Source organism: Anguilla anguilla, chromosome 4 (genome assembly GCF_013347855.1).
Source record: "Anguilla anguilla isolate fAngAng1 chromosome 4, fAngAng1.pri, whole genome shotgun sequence".
Lineage (NCBI taxonomy): Eukaryota > Metazoa > Chordata > Actinopteri > Anguilliformes > Anguillidae > Anguilla > Anguilla anguilla.
This window is the reverse complement of record NC_049204.1, coordinates 25,095,158-25,114,288: the sequence shown is the minus strand read 5'-3', so window position 1 is coordinate 25,114,288 and position 19,131 is coordinate 25,095,158. Positions and strand designations below refer to the sequence as shown.

General features: G+C 51.5%; 1 protein-coding gene across 4 annotated transcripts in view; it reads left to right on the top strand.

Moving 5' to 3' along the window:
* Positions 1 to 19,131, top strand: part of si:ch73-63e15.2 (protein strawberry notch homolog 2) — a 71,551-nt gene that overhangs the window by 24,818 nt on the left and 27,602 nt on the right. For 2 of the 4 annotated variants that reach the window (XM_035413497.1, XM_035413496.1), the window contains exon 4: positions 3,961 to 4,075. In XM_035413497.1, the coding sequence (XP_035269388.1) occupies positions 3,961 to 4,075 (115 nt within the window). Of the gene's footprint in view, positions 1 to 2,881; positions 2,953 to 3,960; positions 4,076 to 11,825; positions 12,132 to 19,131 lie in introns of those variants that run through there. The other 2 variants (XM_035413498.1, XM_035413499.1) reach the window with 2 other exon arrangements.

The window sequence follows — 19,131 nt, the reverse complement described above, 5'->3', positions numbered from 1 at the left end:
CATAGTACAGGCTCTGTGAAGATAGATGTCAGTCAGTGGCTGCATTTTAAGCTGGGGCTGGTTTGACAAACAGTCTGATCCAGAGGAACTTACAGCTCAGGTTTCTAAGGTATTCAGTCCAGTCATGCAGCTGGATACTGACTGATGCAGTTTGGGTTGAGTGTCTCGCTCTGGGGCCCAGTGGTAGAACCGGCCTCTGGAGCTGTGAGCTCGGTTGCCTAACCGCTGCACTGCACGGTTAGGGCCCAGGCATCACACTGGGGCAGGAGCAGAGGCCGGGGGGCGGGAGCAGAGGCTGGGGGGCAGGAGCAGAGGCTGGGGGGCGGGAGCAGAGGCTGGGGGGCAGGAGCAGAGGCTGGGGGGCGGGAGCAGAGGCCGGGGGGCGGGAGCAGAGGCGGGGGGCGGGAGCAGAGGCGGGGGGCAGGAGCAGAGGCCGGGGGGCGGGAGCAGAGGCGGGGGGGCGGGAGCAGAGGCAGGGGGGCGGGAGCAGAGGCTGGGGGGCGGGAGCAGAGGCTGGGGGGCGGGAGCAGAGGCCGGGGGGCGGGAGCAGAGGCGGGGGGGCGGGAGCAGAGGCCGGGGGGCGGGAGCAGAGGCTGGGGGGGGGGGGGGGGCCGCTTCCGAGATGAAGAGTGTCCCGCCAGCCCCGGGGCAGCGCTGGCTGTTGAGGAACGGAAGAGGAGGGCGGTGCATTCCCTAGCCTCATCTGAAGCATGGAAATTCCCCACTTTTTACTGGACGCCGATATCAGATGCTGGCAGCTGCTGTTAGCGAGCGTTCCAGCTGCACCGCTACGGCTCCGGCGTGGTGGACATTCTGGAACTTTCAGCCTGTTGGATTACAGCCGTGACACAGTTTTTAAGGTATCAGTGTACAGCTAAATGCAAAATTATTGGGACGGCAACACATTTCTTGGTGTTTTGGCTCTGTACTCGTGCACATTGTATTTGAAATGAAGCAATGAGTATGAGGTTAAAATTCAGACTGGCAGCTTTAATGTTTTTTTTTTTTTTTTTTTTGGTATTTACATCCATATCAGGTGATCCACGTTGGAATTGCGGCCGTTTTTATACATAGTCCCCTCAATTTTACAGGATCAAAAGTAATTGGACAAATGGACATAATCTTAAATAAAGTTATGTTTAGTATTTGTTGGCAAATCCTTTGCATTCACTGGCTCACAGACATCACCGGATGTTTCTTATTTTCCTGCTGATGCTCTGCCAGGCCTGTACGGCAGTCATATTCGTTTCCTGTGTGTTTCTGGGTTGTTTTACCTTCAGTCTTGTCTTCAGCAAGTGAAGCACTTGGATTCAGGACAGGTGATTGACTTGGCCAGTCAGGAATATTACACTTTTGTCCTGAAACACGGTTTGTTGTTTTAGCAGTGTGTTTGGGGTCATTGACTTGCTGTGAGGTGAAACATCAAACATATGATGTTTCAGTACACTGCCATCAGCAGTCACGTCATCACTAAGGACAAGTGAGCCAGTTCCAGTGGCAGCCATACATGCCCAAGCCATAACACTTCCTCCACCATGTTTCACAGATCTGGGGGGTGCTTTGAACCAATATTTCCTGGCAGAAGAATACTTGTCTTAACCATCCATAAGAATTTGTTCCAAAACTCTACAGTTTTTTGTACTTTTGTAATTTTTAGCACGTTCTAACTTGGCCGTTCTGTTCTTCAGGCTTACCAGTGGTTTGCATCTTGTGGCTAACCCTCTGAGGCTATGCTGGTGTAGTCTTCTCTTAATGGTAGTCTTTGACACATTTATGTCTACATCCTGGAGATTGGTTTTGATCTGTTCGACAGTTGTAAAAGGGTTTTTCTCCAGTCATCCGCTACAGTGGTATTCTGTGGTCTACCGAGTTATTTCTTACTGAGCTCACCTGTGCAGTCTTGCTTTCTAACAATATATCAAACAGTTGATTTTGACGCCCAATGATTTGGCTACATCTATGACAGGTTTATTCTGATTTCTACGCGGATCACCCGATATCGATGCAAGTGCCCTCAAATTAAAGCTGCCTGTCTGCTATTTATACTCACATTCATTGTTTTATTTCAAATACTATGTGCAAAAAAACGTGAAAAAAACAACAAAAAACGTGTCACTGTCTCAATACTCTTGCACTTAGCTGTACGTATTGCCATAACACCTCCAATCAGCGTGTCTGTGAGAAATACAGGAAACTGTCAGCGCTTACCAAGAAGGGGTCATAATTCTTATAGATGTAAGATACTCCGCGGTCTGAACGGACAGGCTCGTGTTGAGTCTGATGGCATGTCCAGCTGGTCCTGTCAGGGCTAACATGATGGAATCTTCAGTTACATGCGTGTCACTCTGAACCGTCATTCAAGCCAAGAAAGGCTATGCTAATACTTGGGAAAAAGTATCATGACACTTCTGACTTCAGAGATGTTTTTAGCCCAAATGTAAAGAATGTGATGGAACACATGAGTGTCACCTGATGGCGGGGCTGTACAGAAATGATTACAGCCCACACAGTACAATTGTTTGCGTGTGCCTGTCATCTGTTTAATAACGCTTTGACTTTGACAGTAGTGTTTGCCCTGACAAAGAATGAAACTAAAAGAGAAACACATGTAGGCAAAGCTGTTTATCAGTTTTAATTTAAATACTGCTTGCTGTTCTTTTTTTTGGTCATTTTACAATTTATTATTCAGTTACTGAAGTAGCTGAATGAGTGTTCTTGGAACAGCTGGGGCAAACATTGTGCTTTCCTGGATTTAAAGCTGGTGACTTTCCATAAGGAAGTGATTCAATTTGGAGATAGTGAAAGAACTGAAAGTAATGTCATGTGACTTCAGCTGTGACTCGGGTGAGGGTTTTTCTCAGCCCAGTCAAAAAAGACCTCAGGCTGTCGTTTGTGGCTTGTCTAGAATGAACTTCATCCTCACAGAAACCTGGATTTAGACCAGGAGGAAAGGTAGGGGCAGTCTTTATTTCATACTTTATCACAAACAGTGTTAGAAATCAAGCCTTTTGGTTGGTTACCGGTAGAGAAACTGTGATGTGGCTCACTATCATCTTTTTGTTTATGGATATGTAAAGTACGGTTCAGAAATACATCTTTGTATTTGATGATCTTGTTATTGATCTATATTGGGGGCTATATGGAAACCTTGGGATTATTGGCCATCAACATGAAATGTCCTACTGCTGATGAACTATGAAAGGTCTCATAAAATCATGTGGCTCCGTCTTCTTTCTGTTTTGTGGATATATAAAGTACGGTTGAAAAATACATCTTTGTATTTGATGATCTTGTTAATGATCTATATGGGGTCTATAAGAAAACATTGGGATTATTAGCAAACAACATGAAATGTTTTACTGCGGATGAACTATGAAAGGCCTCATATAAGTATGTTTTTAGAATGTCAGCCACGAAGGGTAGAATGAATAAGTTGTCAGGAGATGAAGGTGGAAAAGTGCTTGTGTGGTATGTTGTACGTGTTTGGGCATATATAATGCAAGGGGATTACATTCATTGGTACTTATCTCACAGTGCAGTATGTTGTGTTATCGTTCTCCTTAAAAAGTTGTATTATTCCATTCATTCTGTATATGTTTTTACTGAAGCTTTTTTAAATTTTATTAATTTTTTTAGCCACAGTGTGATAACGAGAGTATTATTGACTTTAAACAATTTCACAGAATTTCATTGAATTGAGTCCTTAAAACACAAAATTCCATGGAGATTTATCTTGGTTACTGATGTTTAGTCCTGTTGTTTCCCCCTTCCATTTATTTCTGAAGTATTTCTACGTGTGAGTGAAAAGTAAAAATGAAAGTGAGCATAGCTGGTTTATTATTAACAATGATCTTGAGAAATTCCCTTCAGGGAGTGTAGACTGAAGACGCAGCAGTGTATGACAGAATCCCTCAATGATTTTTCCATCTCTTTGTTTGTTTTCTTCTTTCTCCACTCTAGGCAATACCACTTGAATAGCCCTTCGGATATGCATATTGAAATGTTCAACCCTCCACCTTTCCCCGATGTGGACTTCTCCTCCCTCAGCCTCCCCCGGAACGGAGACTTCCCCGCGGTAAGAGCCCGCGGCCCGTCGTTTCTGCGCTTCGTCACGCGGCGCGCGCGTCCGGCGGCAGCGTGGCGTCTGACGCGTCGGTGACGCACCCCGCGCCTGGGCGTGGTCGTGTTCTATTCTTCCTCGCGGAGCGATCGGTCACGAGCCTTATGATGGCCTAAGCAGCAAGGTGTCGCTTTTTGGTGGGGGTCCTCATTTGTTTCCTCATTTGCGCCTCTACATCATGAAACCTATGCACTTGTTGTACGTCGCTCTGGATAAGAGCGTCTGCTAAATGCCTGTAATGTAATGTAATGTAATGTTTCGCGGTAATGTTCCTCAGAGAGGTCTATGAGCTTTGTCTGCGAACGTGGGAAGGAAACTTGTGGAAAGTTCTTGTTCGCCAGGCCAGTTTTAAAGTGTTCGTTTTTCCAGAGCTGTTCTGTCATGGTGTGTGAACAGATGGCATGCGGACGCCGTGGCAGCGGATATTTCTCCAGCTAGCTTCAGCACGGTGGGCTGAAAGTCGTGTGCAGTACACCAGAGCGCTGCGATTTGGATTTTATTTTCCTAGTGTGCCGGATGAGGTCATGCTAGCAGATAGCAGGGGCAGTTGTGGCGGATGACCAGAAATCACCTAATTGCTCACTGACACGCACAGTCTGGGTGCCTTGGACTGCGCCCTGCCTCAGTCAGGGCCTTCTGCACCTCAGGCACAGGTTTCTGTACTACGGTCAAACCGGTTCTTCCTCATGCTGGTCCTCCAGGCAGCCTTTGCAGCCTGACAGCACAGTATGAAGCTAAAAGGCTGACAGCACAGTGTGAAGCTGAAAGGCTGACAGCACAGTGTGAAGCTAAAAGGCTGACAGCACAGTGTGAAGCTGAAAGGCTGACAGCACAGTGTGAAGCTGAAAGGCTGACAGCACAGTATGAAGCTGAAAGGCTGACAGCACAGTGTGAAGCTCAAAGGCTGACAGCACAGTATGAAGCTGAAAGGCTGACAGCACAGTATGAAGCTAAAAGGCTGACTGCACAGTATGAAGCTGAAAGGCTGACAGAACAGTATGAAGCTCAAAGGCTGACAGCACAGTATGAAGCTGAAAGGCTGTAGGCACAGTGTGAAGCTAAAAGGCTGACTGCACAGTATGAAGCTGAAAGGCTGACTGCACAGAAGCTGAAAAGCTGACTGCACAGTATGAAGCTGAAAGGCTGACTGCACAGTATGAAGCTGAAAGGCTGACTGCACAGTATGAAGCTGAAAGGCTGACAGCACAGTATGAAGCTGAAAGGCTGACCACACAGAAGCTGAAAGGCTGTAGGCACAGTATGAAGCTGAAAGGCTACTGGGGCGACATAGCTCAGGAGGTAAGACTGATTGACTGGCAGTCGGAGGGTTGCTGGTTCAAACCCTGCCCTGGGCGTGTCGAAGTGTGCTTGAGCAAGACACCTAACCCCTAACTGCTCTGGCGAATGAGAGGCATCAATTGTAAAGCGCTTTGGATAAAAGCGCTATATAAATGCAGTCCATTTACCATTTACCAAAGGCTGACAGCACAGTATGAAGCTGAAAGGCTGTAGGCACAGTATGAAGCTGAAAGGCTGACCGCACAGTATGAAGCTGAAAGGCTGACTGCACAGTATGAAGCTGAATGGCTGACCGCACAGAAGCTGAAAGGCTGACTGCACAGTATGAAGCTGAAAGGCTGACAGCACAGTATGAAGCTGAAAGGCTGTAGGCACAGTATGAAGCTGAAAGGCTGACTGCACAGTATGAAGCTGAAAGGCTGACTGCACAGTATGAAGCTGAAAGGCTGACTGCACAGTATGAAGCTGAAAGGCTGACTGCACAGTATGAAGCTGAAAGGCTGACTGCACAGTATGTGGACCCTCTTTAGCAATGGCATAGTCCAACTGCAACCCCCCCACCCCCACCCTTTTCCCTTACTTGGAAAAGTAAGCGCTGTTCTGGATCCCCCTCACCGATCGGATCCAGAACAGCGCTGAGTGTGGGCGCAGTTTCACCTGTGCGCAGTAATAAAACATGAAATCTGAAGGAGGAGTAAATTGTCATCTTCACCTACTTCAAGCAGGTTGAGTATGGGATCAGAAAGCGAACCACAAGAGAGCATTCTCAGCCCGCAGCCATCTCCGCCCGCCTGAGGGAGGCCGTCTTCAACAAGCGCGGTGCTCGCCCTTTCATTTTCTCTGAAATGCACTTCAGCTCCGTCATTTCCCCTGCATTTTGCCTACCTGTTTTGGCCATTTGTACAGTGAAGGGGTTCTGTGTTTAGCATGATCGTTGAAAGACACAAAGGAAATTGAGGCTTCTGCGCACTTGGTGTTCTGCAAGATACCAAATGCTTTCCTGAGTGTGCGTTTCTTTGCTCCCGTTGTTGCCTTCTTGTAATGGTCCCTTTATTTAATGAAACAGTTTTTCCAAAATGTTGTGCTTTTTTTTCAGATATAAGCAAGGGAGCTTAGGAGCTTTTATTTTTGAGCCTTTTGTAGTTGTTATGTTGGCGTAATTTAGTTGAGATGCATAGTTTCGTTAGCATAGTTTTAGTAGTTGCTAAAGATGCATTTTCAGGAATGCAGTGAAGGTTTAGTTGCATTCCTGGTATTGCTGTGCTTTGGGTTGGCTCTGGGAGCGCTGGAGGTCAGTACTGGGAACGCTGGAGGTCAGTACTGGGAGCGCTCGGGGTCGGTGTTGAGAGCACTCGGGGTCAGTACTGGGAGCGCTCGGGGTCAGTACTGGGAGCGCTCGGGGTCGGTGCTGAGAGCGCTCGGGGTCAGTACTGGGAGCGCTCGGGGTCAGTACTGGGAGCGCTTGGGGCCAGCTGAAGGCACAGCGCCCCTCTGGCGGAGAGAGCTCCTTTTCCGGCAGCTGAAGGGCCTGAATGAAAGGCTCCCTGCTCCACGGCACCTCCGAGCGCTGATGAGTCAGCAGATTTCCGCAGCTGGGGATTGAGTGCTTGGGTGGCCACACATGAGTGATGGAATCTGACTCACGCGGCGCTGTAAGTCTCTGCCCACCCCCTCCGTTCCCAGGGATGGGGGCCGGCCCTCGGCCTGCGCTGCACACGCTCAGAGCCGTCTCTCCGCGGGCAGAGATCGACTGACCCGCGCGCTGGACCTGAGCGTCAGTTTGGGGCGAGGGGGTGCAGGAGAGCCCCAGAGCTGGTGAGCGGCCTCCTGATTTACGCCGTAGCCGGCCCCCGTCGCCCCTGGCCGCGTTTCGCAAGCCGCTGCCGTCAGCGGAGTCCCCTGGTTTGGTCACAGCCGTCAGCGCACCTCAGCGTTTCCGCAGCGCTGGCCTTCAGCTCGGCGGAGACGAACGTGCGTCCGTCGGTAGCGCCGCGGGCGGGCTCTCGCGCGGTGGAGTGCTGGGCCCACGCGGCGGCGTTAGCGCGGCGGCGTTAGCGCTCCAGCCCGAACCCCGACGCCTCTCTCTCTCTCTGTGTCTCACGTCCTGAGCAGCTGTGAGCAGACCGGAGGAATGCGCCGCGCGGTGCGCTGACGCAACCAGAGTCACGGGGTCGCGGCTGACTCAGAGTCAACACGACCCAGCGCCCGGGCACCGCGGCCTCGGCCACTTCCCCATCCCCACCCCCCTCCCCCCATCCCACCCCGCCACTGCAGGAAAGCGCCGCGGTGCGCTCTTACGCGCGGCCATTGAACTCCGCACCACGCCCATTCTCATCATTTACGCTCAGGCGTGCCAGGAGGAAGTGCAGCTGCGCGTCCCCGTCGTTTTGTTTTTGAGAAGGTCGTTCTGCGTTCGTTCCCGGGTGATTCACGACTCCGGGAGAAAGCGGCTCGGCCTCGTGGGCTGAGCCTCGCTTCTCCTCAGAGGGGAAAGAATGCTGGCATTCCGGGCCAAACTCGCCCCAAATTCACGCTAAAAACCAAAAAAACAGAACGCTCTGCTCTGTGAAAGCTGAACGCTTTTGATGGTCTGTGGCCCGGGGTGCTCAGCGCAGCGCTGCTGTGCTGTGTACTCCCGGCGCGGGATTGTGTGGGAGGAGGACGGCGCTCGCAGTAGTAAAAGTGTGACTTGTCAGGGGCGTGCTGCCGAACGGTGTTGCTTTGTTGTTGTGAACATTGAGCTCAATCAGGATATCCTCACTCTGTGACATTGGCCCATGCATGCTGTTTACAGGAAGTTCATGTGAAGAGAGTAAATAATGGCTTTGATCAGCATGTTTTAAACTGCTGGGGGGGAACACTTGTGAAAAGTTGTTGTGACACGAGGCCTTCGGTTGTAAAAATGTTTTACCGATGTGCCAGTTAGCACGTGAAAAGGAATACTTGTGTATGTAATTAAATGTTGTAAAACTAATAACAATGCAAAAGTTGTCCAAAGTTATGTATGCTTAGTCCTGCAATTAGTCCTTTTTGTCCTAGCTATTGTGTTGTTTGTTTGCCTGTTTGCCTGCTTGATCCCTGCAGATAGTGTGTTCTATAATTAAGTTGTCTCCTTTGAGAAAAACCAATAAATAAATGGGGGGATGGGGGGGGGTTGTGTCCCGAAAGTGTGAATGTTGCATTAGCTTGGCAGGGCTGGCCTCCCGTTTGCCTGATTAAAAATGCAGCCGTTCCGTGGTCTGTGAGGACGTGAGGGCCGTCTGTCACGCAGACATTATGCAGATGAGATGCGCAGGGGGCTGTGACTGAGCCTGGGCCGCTTTGTTGCCCAGGGGGGAGAGAGGTGGGGAAGAGTTCAAACAGTCTGGCGCTCTGGACGGGATTTATCGCGGGGCGTCTCGGGTCCTGACCCTCTCGCACCCCAGGCCGTTTGAAACGCGCCGCGCTTTTCCGCGCGCGAGCCTGCTGCAGGGCGGCGGCCGTGGCGGGCGGGCCTGTCCCCCGGGAGCCAGGCCCCCTTTGTGTGAAGGGAGCGTGCCGTCGGCCAATGGGACTGCGGGGCGGGGCCTTCCAGATGGCGCTGGCTAATCAGGATTGGGTCAGTTTCCCTTTCAGTTAGGGTCAGTCCAGGAAATTAATTGCAATTGAATTGACAAATTGAAAACTCAAGCCATAATGGTTATTTTTCTCAATTAATGTGCTAAATTTGAGTAAATTTCCCAAACTGACTGAATTTAAATGTGCCCCTTCGCCCTGTGCACTCACGTCAGATCGGCGGTACGGTGAGCGGCGGTAACTGGAGCCCAGTTTTCACCGAGGGCTTATCTTTTCTGCGCGACTTGCATGTGACGGCGAGAGAAGCGTCTCTCCTGCGCTCTCTGAAGACCTGACCGCACTCTGCCTTCACCTTTTGAACGTGGCGAATGTGAGAACAATGAACAGAAAAATAAGACTTACTGGAAGAACAGATGAGGAACGCGCCACCTAGAGCTAACCGCAGTGCAACCGCAAGGCATGAGTGGTGTGCACCTCTGTGCGCGCATGTGCTCGCTTATAGACGCACCCGCGTACGCGCTACAATGCTAGTGCCCACACATATTTGAAGAATTAAACACAACTTTTACCTTTAGTGTAACTTGCTACTTGCTTGGAACTTGCACCAATGCAACAAATAAGTCACACACACCTACACACCTACCCACACACACGCACATGCACGCACTCGTACACACACATACACAAACACACATGGTCACACACGCGCATACACATATACACATGCACACGTTAGCAATGTGCTCACTGTATATGCTGCATTGCACCTGTAGAAAGTTAATGCTGTACATACTAAAGATACTGTAAGCACGCACAATAGCTACAGTACCTTTTCTGCGCCTACATTTTTTATTGCACTTGCCACTTTACTATATATATATATATTTATTTATTTATTTTAAAAAAAAAATATTACTTACTTATCGTTGTTCTCCTGCTCAGTTAACTAAATTGTTGTTAGAACTGTTTTTTATATGTTGCTGCAAGGCCGAAACCTAAGGTCTTTACTCTCTTGTACTTACATAATGGGACGTGACAATAAACCTCTTGAATCTTGAATCTTGAACGCATATTCACATTTAAACAGAAATAGACACGCACCCACGGTTAGCCGCCTCTCGCACAGATACACTTGACCCTGTAGAAGGTGCGCTGTGTCTGACGGGCCTCAGGCTGAACGGGCCTCAGGCTGACCGGGCCTCAGGCTGAAGGGGCCTCAGGCTGAACGAGCCTCAGGCTGAAGGGGCCTCAGGCTGAAGGGGCCTCCGGCTGAAGGGGCCTCCGGCTGAAGGGGCCTCCGGCTGAAGGGGCCTCCGGCTGAAGGGGCCTCAGGCTGAAGGGGCCTCAGGCTGAACGGGTCTCAGGCTGAACGGGCCTCAGGCTGAACGGGCCTCAGGCTGAAGGGGCCTCAGGCTGAAGGGGCCTCAGGCTGAACGGGCCTCAGGCTGAAGGGGCCTCAGGCTGAAGGGGCCTCAGGCTGAAGGGGCCTCAGGCTGAACGGGCCTCAGGCTGAAGGGGCCTCAGGCTGAACGGGTCTCAGGCTGAAGGGGCCTCAGGCTGAAGGGGCCTCAGGCTGAAGGGGCCTCAGGCTGAAGGGGCCTCAGGCTGAAGGGGCCTCAGGCTGACCGGGCCGCAGGCTGAACGGGCCTCAGGCTGAACGGGCCTCAGGCTGAACGGGCCTCAGGCTGACCGGGCCGGTGGGGTCGAGCCGCGGCGCGTAGCCACTGATAGCGGGGAGGCTGGGAAAGAGGCCAGTTAGCGGCGGGTGACTCACGCACAAGGATGTCCGCGCGGCGCGCCGCGGCGTGAGCGCCGAGCCGCCAGGGCCCTGGTTCCCGGCCGTGACGCCGACGATCAGCGCCGCTCTGTCTCCGAGACGAGCCTCGGGGGGCGGAGGGGGACACCGTGGTCCGGTCCGCCCCTTTCCCGTAGCTCGACAGCCGCGTGCGAGCGAAGACGCGTGTCCGCGATCCCCGCTGTAGCGCTTAGCGTCCGGGGTTCGGTACGTAAACCCAGCCAGCTTTACCTTGGCCTGGCACTGCTCTGATCCGCTTGGTCTTACGCATGCTGTGAGTCGGTTAAATTATGAACCGGTAGAAAACTGATGAAGAAGATGCGTGTTATGTTGCTCATAGTATTGAGGTCTACGCTGACATTTCTTTTCAAGGAGCCCGTGTGCTCTTAACTTGAAAAATTTAGGAGCACACTAATACATCTGAAGTAGTATGTGCTGCTAAATGAAATCATTTTTCCAGTTAATGCACATCAGTTTTTAGGAGGAAATGCTCCTAAAATAGGAGCCCTGCAGAGTCACGACACACTTGCTGAACTTGTTTTGTTTTCGCAATACAAAAAGACAAACCTCCAAACCCACTTCGATAGTGTGAGTTTGCTGTGCCAAGTACTTTTTACTCTTTATTTGGCTTTGGATAGATGTTCACGGGGTGAAGCTAATTATCCAGACCACACGAGCACAAAAATATGTCACAGAAGACAAATCCTGCTCCTGCTAACAAGCCAGCCAGAAGGACAGCGCTACCAAATATAATAATCATTAAATAATGATCTCCCCGGTACGGCGGGTATGTGTAGCTGCCGTGTTCAGCGTAGAGAGAGAGAGAGAGAGAGAGAGAGAGGGAGAGAGAGAGACTCAGTGTTTACACTGCAGCCGCGGTTCAGTTACAGCGTGTACAGTAAAAATGGGCTTGACTGCCAGTAACTTCAGTCACTTACCAACACACACGCATCATTTCCTGAAAGCTCCACCCCCCCCCCCTCCCCTCCCCTCTCTATCCCCTCCCCTTGCTTCACCACCTTTAGCAATGGGGAACTAACCACAATCGATATGACTAAACCTCTATGCAAATGCCGGTCGCTCCTCTTTTTTAGAAGGAAGTGTGCCTCGGGCTGGGTCCGGAGTGCGTGACCTACCTGTTGTGTGCGAGGGTGTCTGGAGGGAGAAGCGTCAGTGAGCATGTCCCGGCTGTGAGGGGCAGCTGGATGACACCGTCTGTGTGTGTGTGTGTGTGTGTGCGCGCGCGTGGTTTTTGTTTTCGGGAGGTGAATCGCTAGCCTGTCCGCTGGATCTCTCGGACTCATGTCTCAGATGCAGCTCTGGAGTAAGATTTACTCGCAACTGGGACGGCCTCTTCCCAAGGTACGGCTCTGTTCTTCTTCGGCGGGGTGGAAGGGAGACGGCGAGCGTTTGGGGCTGTGCCGCTTCTGGGAAACTGACTCAGCTGCTGCTGTGCTGTTTTCTTTTTCTCTGCTCTCTTCTGAGCGCTAGAAACACCGTGGTCAGCAGAGGTCTGTGTACGGCTTGGGTTCATGTCGACCGTGTTTTTCGTGTTTCTATCAGGTTGTTTGGTCTAGTGCTTAGCTTTTGTGAGATGAGGTTCCAGCATGCAGCCCTGAACCAGTCAAGTTGCAATCTCTGTCCTTGAGTGTGTTTGTGTTCTCAAAGTTCTGAAGCAAGTGTACCGTAAACCCACCAACCCCCCCCCCCCCCCCCGACCTTTTCCCCACGGGTAACGGCTCTGGAGAAGAGGGTTTTGGCCACCCGTGAGCCTTCAAACGCCTGACCGGCGTCTACACAGCTGGTAAAACACGAGCCGCAGGTTCAGAACGGCTGAGGGCGAGGGGTTCTGCCTGGAGCGACAGACAGCCGGAGAGAGCCTCCCTCTCAGACAGCGCCGCGGAAGCGCTCTCTCCCACAGGGAGACGGGGACACGTTCATACTTAAGACTGTGTCTGTTTGTGCGTCCCCGCCAGAAAAGTGGAGCTCTCAGTAACTGTGATAAACTGCAGTAATTACCAGAGGCTTCCAGTAAGGGGGAGAGCTGGCAGCTGAATGACAGCAGGCGTGTTTGTGTGGCTCCCAGTGACTGTGGCTTCGCTCATCGGCAGTTGTCTTTGTCTCTCAGTTTCCAGCAGAGAATCTGAAGTACGTTTCCAGAACGTACCGTATGTGATTATTATAGAACTATCATGGCACAAAACATGTTTCTGATGTCACCAGCGAAATAATATTTTTCAAAAACCACAAAAAAATGTATTTAGTTTCCTCAGTTTGCCTGCAGTACAAAATATATTCTGTGTATTGTACACCCCTGTTGTCGTATACCTTCAGACAGTGGTAAATTCAGCCAACTTAAATGCGTGTTTTGATCCCCTCAGTGTAGCTGTAATCAGGTCAGTGTTTTTTTTAAAAGGAAATATTGCATGACAGGAGTCTGGATAACAAGGAAATGCTCATCTTTATTGTGCATGTATATTTCTTGCTACCATTGTTTATCGGTAATGGTGTGCTGTATGGGGGTAGTTTCTGATGTTTGTGTCTGGATCACGGAAAGTGCCTTTGGGTTCTTGAGAAGTGCTCCAAAAATTATTATTATTATTATTGTTACTTTGCTCTTTTTTTCGTCCATTTGGAATTCCCCGTTATATAATGTTGTGTCAGCTCTTGGCCACCCACACCTACACTGAGACCAGTGCAGTTTAAGCGTTTGCACCCACAAGGCTGTTTTCCACACAGAAACCGCCACCACTCTATGGAGAGGCACATCTCTGAGTGGAAGTAACCACTAGCCTGCCGCTGCCTGGCGAGGAGCCGGGGGGTGCTCATGAATCGCTAGACTTAGGGACCCTAGACCTAGTGGTCTTTCACTTAGTCTGCACTTGAGCCCCTTTCCTGACTGAGCCACACTTGAGCTGTGGCTCTAGTTACCTTAACCCAACAGTAAACTGCTAATGGTGATGTCATTCGTGCTGCCAGATTGACCTGAGCAGGGTGATTGCTTTTAGCCAATGAGCTCTTTGTACTGCTTAGTTAAATGATTTATGTTCTGTGATGTCATAGCAAGCTGCAGTGCATTCAAATGCCATATCTTTTGTTGTGCCTGTGTGTAATGTGAAAAACCCTGCTATGTTATATATTTGATATATGATGTATGACATACTGATATATTTGTGCTCCTCAGTATTTATAAAGCTCGTCAGATGGCCTTACTCTCACTGTGGATGTGAACCCATGGGCCTAATCAGTTTTTCGCTTGTGAATTGAGGGGGAGACGCTGGCGTTTGATGCCCCGGATATTGGCTAAGCCTTCACTTCTCCATAACCAGGAAACAGGCTTGAAACAGTGATAAGTCCATCCGCATAAGGAAATGCAGGCAGAGCAGTTTGCTGACAGGATTTAATAGGTTTCAATGACTCACTGCTTCATAACTCATCCACGAATCCCCTCAGAGCCGCCCAGGACGTCCTTCCCGTTTTTTTGTTTCGCTCGGAATGCGAGAGAGAAGCGGAAAACTGGAGCCGCGGAGTTGTAAAAACGTAGGGATCGCCTGCGATTGGCTCTTTCCGATCGGCCGTTGTTGCTCTTTGTCAGTCACACCCAGAGTACAGGAAGAGGCCGTGTTACTTTAGGCCCGGGGCGAGGGCGAGTCCGCCGCCTTACTGGAAGAACGAGCCGAGCGGCGGGCGCGCACGCGTTTGTAGCACGTTAGCACGTGGAGCGGCGAGCAGTCCTGCTCAATCCCAGCCTGCCTTTCTGTGCTGTCTGACGACTCCCCCGGCCGTACGCAGTGCGCTCAGCACTTATCAGGCCAACTGAAATTACACGTGAGGGTCACAGAGTTCTTTAGAAACGCGCCGCTCCTCAAACACCCCGGAGAAAGAACAGACTGTCTGTGCGGAGGACGCTAACAGCATTTCCATTTTTGTCCGTAATTACTCGTTTTGAATGCGCTATGTCAAAGGGCAGAGAGAATATTTATGTTATTTCTAGTAAAATGCTGGAAATTTGCCGTGCCTTAGGGCCTGACCCCCCCCCCCTTTGTTCCTTTGTGCACGGCTCTCTCTCTCTGAAGCGCTCCAGTGGCTGGGAAACGCTTTAAAGCAGAAGCTGCGCGAGGTTTCATTTAGCGTAGCGACTTCTTTGAAGAGCACAGGTGAGGCTACGGGTTTGTCTCAGCGCTGCAGTGTCAGTCAACGTCATTTCTTGTCTTTCCATCACTTACGCAGAGGAAGTGGGGTCGCGCTGTCCCCCACTAACACCCCCCCCTCAACCCCCCCCCCCCCCCAACTTCCTTTCCGCTGCCTGGGCCTGGGGGTCTGGGTGGCACTTTTTTTATTTCCTGGCAGGTGTCTTTTTTTCTCTTTTTTTCTCTGACTGTAGCAGAAGTGACGCGCTGTCGTCCCGTATCTGAACCTGACTGACTGTACGCGCCTCACAGGGCGATGACCTGCAGCACGACCGCGCTCCTCTCTCCCCGGGCCGGGCTGCGTGAGCGCTGGAGGCCTGCCTCAGCCTCGCCTGCAGTCTCTTCTGCCCTCGTTTCCCCTCAGCTGGAAGGCTGTGACTGCGCCATGGTTACGTTTGCAAAGCGCCCAGGTGCCCTCAGTCTCCCCCGGCAACCGAACGTTCGCCCCCCTCCCCCCCCCCCCCCCCCCTTTCGACCGAAGCGCTGTGCAGGCTACCTCTGTGGGGTTCTTCCGAAAAACAGAACGCCACTGGCAGATTTTCTGGACGTTTCCGGAATGCAGGCTGCCCCCCGGCCCGGCCCGGATGTGGAGTCATCTGCGACTGTCCCAGCTCACCGTGAGAAGGCCGCCTCAGCGCCGTGTCGGGAGAGCGCGGGACGCAGACGGCGATCACGTGCTGGGACAGGGGACTGCAGCGCTTCAGAGTCCGGCTGTCCGGGAGCAGGGACACCGTTCGCCCGGGATCGTTCGGTTTGAGGAGCGAAGTCGCAAAAGGAGCTCTCTCGGCATGGATCGCACGTTCTGCTTGGCCCTGTGGGGTCATGAAACTGGGCCTTTTTTAAAAATGAAAATTCTCCTCCGAGCTGGAAATGGAAGAACGTAGCAACTGCGGGATTGCACAGTGGAATGCCGCCCATTCAGTTCAGAATAGCTGCCTTTGACATTCTTGTAATGTTCTCAGGTTTGTTCTGAATTGATCTGCGAGTGTTGGGTCTGGACCGAACGTAGTTTGACGCATCGCCTTCTCATGGGAAAAAAATGAAACGGATGTGAGGCAAGAGGCCCTGTACTTAAAAGGACTTCCTCTTCGACCTTTTTTTTTTTTTTTTTCCCGCAGGCTGGCTGTCCTTCTAAATTTGAATTCTGACTTGTCCAGTAGCTTATAACTGCAGGGAGCCAAAGCCTGGTAATAAACAGGTGCGGGCGCCAGCAGAAATGATTGATCTGAATCAGCACTCCAGTGGTGGGTGAGTCAGCCGCCGTTTGATTGGCACGTCCAGCCAAGTTGTGTCAGTGGAAATATAGCCTGTGAGCTCAGTGCAGTCCACTCACAGCCCGCTTCAGAACCCGTGTGTCTGGTATCTGGAAAAGAGTGGTCCGTTTTCGTGTCGAGAAGGAGACGGATGGAAAAGCCCGCTTGCGTATTTCCGCGGACAGTGAGCTGTCTGCTGGACAAAAAAAGTTTTTTTTAACGTCAGTTGCATTAAATTTTAAATAAAGCTTGGTTATTCACATCGCCTGTAAGTCTCTGTTGTTTATCTGATTTTTCCGCGAGGTACAGTCCCTATAAACTAATCCATTTGTCTAACTGAGCACTTTGTGTGTTTAAAAAAAAATTAATAATAATAATAATTTAGGCACCTTTCCTTTCTTTTATCTCTTTTTATAAAATCTATGCCTACATTCTAATAGTGTCACAGAAAGGGCGTATGTGTGTGGTTTTTATCCATTAGCGTGTGTGTGTGTGTGTGTGTGATTGTGTGAGATTATCCTGTAGCCTGTGTGTGTGTGTGTGTGTGTGTGTGGCTGTTATCCCGTAGCCTGTGTGTGTGTGTGCGTATGTGTGTGTGTGTGTGATTGTGTGAGATTATCCTGTAGCCTGTGTGTGTGTGCGCGCGTGTGATTTGTTATCCTGTAGCCTGGGTGTGTGTGTGTGCGTATGTGTGTGTGTGGCTGTTATCCTGTAGTCTGTGTGTGTGTGTGCGTGTGTGTGTGGGGCTGTTATCCCGTAGCATGTGTGTGTGTGTGTGTGTGTGTGTGTGTGTGTGTGGCTGTTATCCTGTAGCCTGTGTGTGTGTGTGTGCGTGTGTGTGTGTGTGGCTGTTATCCTGTAGCCTGTGTGTGTGTGTGTGTGTGCGTGTGTGTGTGTGTGTGTGTGGCTGTTATCCCGTAGCATGTGTGCTTATCCGAATGCACAGCTCTGCAGTGCACTGGCCTCTCTGGCATGAGGACCCAGCCCCTCATTACCTCATCAGGCCCAGCAGGGTCATCCCAGGTCACTCTGGGGTGGACTGTGGTGTGAGCACACTGGCCAGAGCTCCTGCCAGCCGGCCTGATCACAGTCTCACACCTGATCGCACCTGATCGCTTACTCTTCTGTTGTGTTGTTTTTTGTATGAGAGCAGACATCGCGCCCTCACCGAGCTTTTCTTAGGGAGTGATAGAAAAACTCAGTGCAGTGAATAATTGAAATCGAAATTGCTTTTGAAGATTTTGGAGCAGTTTGGCATGGTGTGTGTGTGTGTGTTGGAGGTGGGTGGTTTGGCAGTTTTTTTTTAAGGTTGTTTTCTTTAGCTTTTGAGAGAAACAATGGCGGTTGCTGTGTTGGCTGTTGCCTTGAGGCGATGGCGGTAATTAGCGGATTGCTCTGCGCTTCCTGCTCTGGAAAGCCCGGGGATTCCCTGCCTGCTCCTGCGGGCTGTGCTGAGGTGCGCCGCGCGGCTTTCAGGAAGTCCTGGCTCCTTCTCACCCAGGAAGGAACAAGGAATCCGAGGAGCCGCAGAGGCTGTACCGAAATCATATCTGTGCCTCCCAGGTCTATATTGTGAACGTACTCATACACTGATTCACACCGCTGTAGCGCTTGCTGTGTGTAGTCTATAAGATGTAGGCTCCGCAGCAGCGCTCTGTTCGCGTTTTACCGCTCGCTGTTCCTTTGTCTCTTGCGTTTGTTTCAGAATCTGTTCTTTTCACTGCCACCGAATTTCTGTTTTCGTTTCTGTTTGACTGTCCTCCGGTCGTGGAAGCCTTTTAGCAGAAATGGTGGTTCTGAGAACGGTGACGTGTCTGGCGTCGGCCCTCCCAGCTGCGCAGTGGAAACTGTGCCGAGGTGAAGGGCGCTGCTCACCACAGCTCCTGCGCGGCTCGCTGCGCTCAGCGCCGCGTTCTCCCGGTGACTAATCGCCAAACTTAAATCAGGACCCGCGAAACGAGAGGCCTGTTTTTGCGTCAGAGATTCTGGCGGATGTTATCGGCGGCAGATTATCGGGCTTGTGAAAATGAAAGCGCTCCGCGACTCGTCCTCATTAAAAAACAAACAGTAAAAAGCCTCCTGCAGCGGTCCTGGAGGCCTCGCACTCGCGTGTGAGCAGGTCCGGTCCTGCCGTTGACGGGTTGCGGAAACGAAGCCCGTATACGGCCTCGATCCAGTTTGCTTTCCCGCTTTTTAGCGGGAGAGGGGAGGAGAACGCGCGGAGAGCGCGACGCGGAAGGTCAGCGGCCCGCGAAGGTCGCCCCGCGCGGGGAGCAGGGGGGATGGGCGGGCCGGCGGGCGGGCGGGCGGGCGGGCGACGGGATCTGGAACGCGGGAGCCGGCGGGGCCTAATCGCCAAGTTTCCCCCGCCTCACCCGCGAAAGCCCGGCGAGGGGATTAGGCCGAGGCGCGCGATTAGCATCGCTGCCGGCGGCGTTGGCGGCCTTATCGCGGCCGCGCAGACCCGGCCGCCGCAGAGCGCTAATCTCCGCGGCTGCAGCGCCGGGGGAACACGCCGCTTACAGGTCACGCTTCCCTCCCCGCGCTTCCCAGTGAAGTATTCTGCTCCTGTCGGGTCGGGCTTCCTGTACGCGCGCGGCAGAGATTAGCCCTGGCTCCACGTTGGGCTCTGCTGCTGGTTTCATTAGCGGCAACTCTGCCACGTGTGGACATTTGCTCCTGAAAGTCGATGTGTGCTGGAACTGGAAAAATAATATAGGAGCACATCTACTAATTGGGATGCATTAGTGTGCTCTTATTAGTGTTTTTCACCGGAAAAAAATGTCAGCATAGAGCCCTGGAATGAATGACAGTTTGCCCCCCCCCACCCCCTCCCCCCGAGCAGAATTGATGACTCATCCTTGTGTTGTTTGTACAGTCCTAAGAGAGCACATGTAATGCTTGCGCCAGCAGGGAGAC